The sequence below is a fragment of the Brassica oleracea genome, chromosome C4 (assembly GCF_000695525.1).
Source record: "Brassica oleracea var. oleracea cultivar TO1000 chromosome C4, BOL, whole genome shotgun sequence".
Lineage (NCBI taxonomy): Eukaryota > Viridiplantae > Streptophyta > Magnoliopsida > Brassicales > Brassicaceae > Brassica > Brassica oleracea.
In genome coordinates this window covers 27978093-27984064 of record NC_027751.1, presented here as the reverse complement: position 1 = coordinate 27984064, position 5972 = coordinate 27978093, and the positions used below count along the sequence as shown (strand labels likewise).

The 5972-nt window shown below is 36.6% G+C and overlaps 1 protein-coding gene across 1 annotated transcript; it reads right to left on the bottom strand.

The window, feature by feature from the left end:
• Positions 1-1025: 1025 nt before the first annotated feature.
• LOC106338564 (non-functional pseudokinase ZED1-like) lies at positions 1026-2042 on the bottom strand. Its single transcript, XM_013777513.1, has one exon. It carries the CDS (start codon positions 2040-2042, stop codon positions 1026-1028), a length of 1017 nt encoding a protein of 338 aa, XP_013632967.1.
• Positions 2043-5972: the final 3930 nt, after the last annotated feature.

Genomic DNA, 5972 nt, shown 5'->3' with positions numbered 1-5972 from the left:
CCTCATTAGCCCAAGTTTAATCTTTAATCAAGCTATAACCAAGAAGTCCCAGAAGAAGAAATATCTAGAGAAAAATGGAGAAAGATGAAGAAGTGTGTAGAAAAGGAAGTGTGTGGAATATGAAGTGTGTAGAAGATGAAGTGTGTAGAACTAACTTGTAGTCTCCACTTACTAGTATAAATAGGGGTGCTTAGCACCATTTGTAATCATCTCACATCAAGAAAAGCAATTGAGAGAAAACATTCAAGAAAGAGTTCTAAGAAAGATTCTAAAAGAATCTCCAAACACAAGCCTTAGTAGAAAATCCCTTTCCAAATACAAAAGCTATCAAAAATATAAACCGTCTACATTTCATCTTAACCTCTCAAAGAAAATATTATCCGCCAATTTTCCCAACACCGCCAGATGCGACGCTGGAATTAACAGCGGCAACTCCGTTTTACTGGCTCCGATCGTTCTTTGGCGACTGACGCCAGTTTCGACATCAATAAAGTTACTTCCGTTGTAGGTTTATTTCTTGTTGCTGACGCCAGTCGCAGAGTTATAAAACGAACAAGGCTATTGTAAATAATCATTGTCTTGGGCGACTAAGCAAATATTATAGCTGATACCAGAACTTCCACTATATTGCCAACATTTGTCATCTCTTTCCGATCTTCAAATCCTATTTGAGTACAAAATTTATAAATGAAAGAGACTCCTCCACACTCTATCGACTGCTATTACCTCCTCTTGGAAAGAAAGCTAATCTAGATTCCTCAAAGTGTAGTAACAACTAACAAGGCCACACTTCTTCCCCTTTCATCAGTGAATTCAGCTACTTGCGGTTGGATCCAAAGATTATATTCCAATATCCAAATCTAGAATAGAAATGCGTATATCTTAACATAAAATCAACATTTGAGGGGAAAAAAATTATGCTTATAATTTGAAGAAACGAATTTTTTTTTGATGCAAACAAATTTATGTAGTTAACATACATGCATGTTACCAACGATAACAGACAAAAGCAAGAAAGAAAAACGTCACATAATTGATTTCTCGATCCGGTCAAGTTCCTTTGCTACATGGATCATCGTTGGTCTATCTTCTCTCAAAACCTCACAGCATCTCAGCGCTAGCTCAACCACCTCTCTCTTACGTGATCTTTCATCTGAAATGTTTTCCATCTCACTAGTCACATAAACGTTTTTCACATAGCCAAGAATATCGACCGATTGGCTATCAGGGCCCGCGGACACAGCTGCTCTACCATTTCCAATCAGAAGAACCAACAAAAGGATTCCAAAGCTGAAGACATCTGTATATTCCGTCACTAAACGTGTGCTGAGATAAGATGGATCCATGTATCCGAATGTTCCCACGATAACTTTATCTACCATCTGCGTTTTTCCTTCAGGGAGTGAAATCGAAAACAACATATCAGACAACTTGGGAGTCCAATTCTTGTCCAAGAAAATATGCATCGGCTTTATGTCTCTGTGAACAATGATCCTAGGAAAAGCTGTGTGAAGGCAAGTCACAGCGTTGGCTACCTCCTTTGCAATCTTTAACTTTTGGTTCCAAGATAGCACCATTTTATTATTCCCGTTACATGCATCTCCATGCTGGTCTAGAACCCCATTTTCTGCACCATCAAATACTAGAACCGGAAGCGGAAACTCGAGACAACATCCTAGCAGTTTGAGGAAGTTTTTGTGGTTGCTTACCCGAGCAGATATCACCATGTCATTGTAAGCATCTCCCTCTCCGAGTCCTAAGATCTCTCCGTCTGAGAATCTATTGATCATACAGTTTCTGTCATCAATCACACCCTTGTACCAGGTATAATGCCAGCAATCAAAAACTTGAAGACATGGATCGAAATTATTTGTAGCCTTGAGGATTTGATCCAGTGAGAAGTCACGGATGGGATTTGATTTACCGTTACAATCGGCTATGAGTTGTTGTAACAAGGTACTTCCGTTTTGTAAAAACAACTCGAACCTCTCGCCTTTCCGCTCTTTTTTCTGGGATTTCATCTTTGGTTCGGACGATGACATTTCTTCTTTTTGCTTCAATTCTTTTACTTCCTGCTGAAGACACACCGCACCACAAAGTCAACGTCTGTCATGTTTGACAAATTCAATCTTCAATCTCTTTGACCAAGTCAATAATCATAATTTACTAGAAGTCTAGAATATTGACAGACAGAAAACTTTTTTCGCTTTCAAACTTATCTTCGAGTAAACATTAAAATGAAATTTTGTTTTTAGAAAACTATTTATTTGCTGTACAAAAAACTATTTATTTTAAAATCATGGATCATTACTAAAGTTTCAAAAAAAGTAAATTTTTTTGGTTTTCTCCTCATAACTCCTCTATCCGTTTAATTTTAGTCGTCGTTTTAGTTTTATACATACAGATTAAAAAAATATTTAATTTTATATATTTTTAAAATAAATCATCATCACCTATACATAGCCATGTTAAAACGGGCTTGTCCGGCCATTTATGTCCGAGCCCGTTTAATAGATGTTCGTTCAGAGCCCTTTAAACCAAGCCCGTTTAAAACCCGTTTACGTGAATTCCGTCTAACATTAAACCCCTTTGAAATCTGTTTAGTTCATGTTTCTTTTTTTTTTTAACCTATTTCTCTTCATAACATTTCAACCTATTTCTCTTCAATCAAACCTGTCAAATAAAATAGAAGTCCATAATCATAACATTGAGCATTATATTATTTTGTTTCAACTAAAAATTCAAAGTTTAAAAATCACAGTATAACTAAAACGTAAAGTTCACGCATTTTGGAGGCAATCACTCCTCTTTGATACAGGGAAAGATTATGACACGTGTGAGAAGATAAGAGGAGGAAAAGTAGCCGTTGAGAGTTGTTACAATGGATTCGTAAAGGACACGCGTCATCTGTAGAGCGGAGCGGTTGTGATTCAGTTAGAAACAGAGTGTAGAAACAGAGTATAAAGGGAGCTAGTGTAACTTCTTTGGATTCATTCAGAAATTGAGTTGTAAAACTTCTTATCCATTTGGAATTCTAATAAACGTTCGTTCTTGGTTCAAAGAGGATTTAGATCTTTCTTCTTCATAGATCTATTACTCTTGAGCTGCGATTTGGTGTTTCTTGAACACTAGATCGATCATAGAGGAGTATTTTCCTTTATCACTCTTCCACAACATAAACTTATCGTTACTCTTTTCCTTCTTGGACTACCAAGACCTGTCCATAGTCAAAACATAACCTATTTCATCAAAAAAATTATAAACTAATGTAAAACATAACCAAAACACTATATACCATTGGTTCATCAAACATTTCAATCTTTTGATGTTGAAGACTTCACTCTTGAACTGCTTGGTTTCTTTCTAACATATTCATTTTCATCAAAGAAGTCTTCAATGGTACCTGCAAATTATAATATGAATCAGTTACAAAAAGATAGTCATAAATGGTTTTGTAAGCTTTACCTTCGTATTCAGGAAAACCGAGCAACCAATTCCTAGTGCAAAGAAGAGCTTTGACATTTTTAGGCAAGAGACAGTTTCGGTAAGGAGTTAAAACCCGGGATCCAATGCTAAAGGCAGACTCAGAAGCTACCGTGGTGATAGAAATACTGAGGATGTCACGTGCCATAGATGCTAAATCCCCAAATCGATGTTGGTTCTCTTTCAAATAACTCTAGACATCCAAATCTAAGTTAGCCATTCTATTTAGCCTTGGCTCTTCCAAATAAATATCCAGATGTGTCTTTGTGTTGATAGCTCCACCTTCAATTCTCTTTTGCAACTCAAAAAAATCTTTGATTATGAACATTTATATCAAATTAGCAATTTCAAGCTAATGAATATGACTATGAGATTATCTAAAATTATAGTAAGTTACTTACATTATCATAATCATCTTCAAGCGGAGATTCTGTGACTATCTCATGTAGAGTTGTAGTCAGTGAAACATCTGAAGAACTTGTTTGAGACAGTTTAGTCTTTATAAAGTGCATACAAACTTTTCTTAAGTTCTTCAATTTTTGAACCTGAAGTAGAAGGATCTAATTCCTTATAAGCAACTTCAAGCATCTCAATCTTTATTCTTGAATCTAAAGCTTCTCCCATAGCCAAGATTACACTGTAATTTTCTCAGTACTTATCAAACTTAACTTGCATGTCTTTGACCATTTTCTCCAAATGGCATATTTTGTCAACAACAATTGTATCTTCCATACTTGTGATACAGGCTGGTGCATGGAACAGAATTGTCTGACTCTTCTGGATCACTGGATGGACTTCCTGAATGTATAGATTGATCTCCTGGTCGCCAATGTCTGGTTTGAAGCTGATTGAACCGGTTAGCTGAGGCAAGTGTAGAACTGGGTTGGCCGGTTTTGGAGATTGGATCATAACTTCATAATTCTGTGTCCATTTTTCCTGATATTGGGCTTTTTAGAAATCTGAGAGATCCATTTTGAATCCTATGATCGGATTTGGTTCAGGCCACTTCTTCTTTGGGCTTGAATCTTCTTCAAAACTGGTACTCGTAGATGGATGGGCTGGGGAAACTCCGGTTTGTAAAATTCATAACTTATTCCTCCATGAAGCGTTTCTCGTAATTCCAAGCCTCATTGATTCCTTAATGAGTTAGCCTTGTTGCAAAATTAGATTCATGGAAAAATACCTTCTGGTTGTTGAGATATTTGCCTTGTACTTAGCCTCTGTCGCTGGTATCTCCAAAGTGGCCGGTTTGGACAGCTTGGTTGATCTCTGGTTCAACCACTGATTTGATGGCCGCATCAACTTGCGTGAAGTAGACATTAGAAGTATGATATTTTATACCCGAAAAGTAAGTTGTGATAGCACTGAAAGGCTTCAGAAATTCACAGATTTTTGCTCCACGTTTCCCTGATGGCAACGTCTTATACTTTGGATCATACAACTCCATGCTAGCAAATACGTCCTTAAACTTTAGAGCTCTGAAAAGCATCTCATACGTAGATTTCCAACGAGTAGGAATGTCAAGTGAAAACCCATCTCCCTTTTTAATTCCTACTCTCTCTACACATGCTGCAAATGCTTAGTTCCTTACTGGCGGTGCTTTAACATATCTAACACTTTCTCATATGTTATGCAAAAGATTATTTGCTAATTCTAAATCACTTTTTACTATGAGATTCAGAATATGAACACAACATCTTACCATCACAGAACAGACCTCTATCGCTTCCACTAATCGTCTGAAGCTTTCCATTGAGGATTCTCAATATACTATTGTTGTTCTTAGCATTGTCCAAAGTTATCGAGAAAACCTTCTTCTCCAAACCCCATTCATTCAAAGACTCAAAGATCTTATTAGCTTGTGTTCCCAATGATGATGACAAAAGAAGATGGTACTTTTTGAACAAGACAGACTTGAGAACAGACCAGCTACGATGCATGCAGGGAGAAAGGCAGCAGAAAGGTAAACCAAGGCAACGGTTGGATCAGATGGATACTTGAAGATAACCACTCCCTTCCCATTTATTGGAGTCCCAGACGCAAGCTACGACAAAAATGAAACCCAAAGAACATAAACAAATCTTACAATAGCATATGGAAACCAATCAGGAAAGATATCGTGAAAACAATTTCAAACTTTCGGAAATCAAATTAGCAACAAAAAGAGCTCGAAATATCAAAGAAACATCATAAACAAACAACCAACATGGTCATGAATGGAATCATGAGCCTACCAACGAAAGAGTAGTGTAATAGATCAAGACATAATGAAAGAGCTACAATTTAAACTAGTTTCGACTCACGATGGCAATAACATAATTGTACAAAATTCTCCTAATGAGCAAAGTTAATCTCATTTCAAACGCATCCCTACTAACGACTAATTCACTACACAACTCAGTTTAAGGTACTATAATCTAACAACTGCTAACCTGGTTTTATAGGAACAAGAGAATTAAAACATCAAAACAGAGGTTTGAAACGGTATC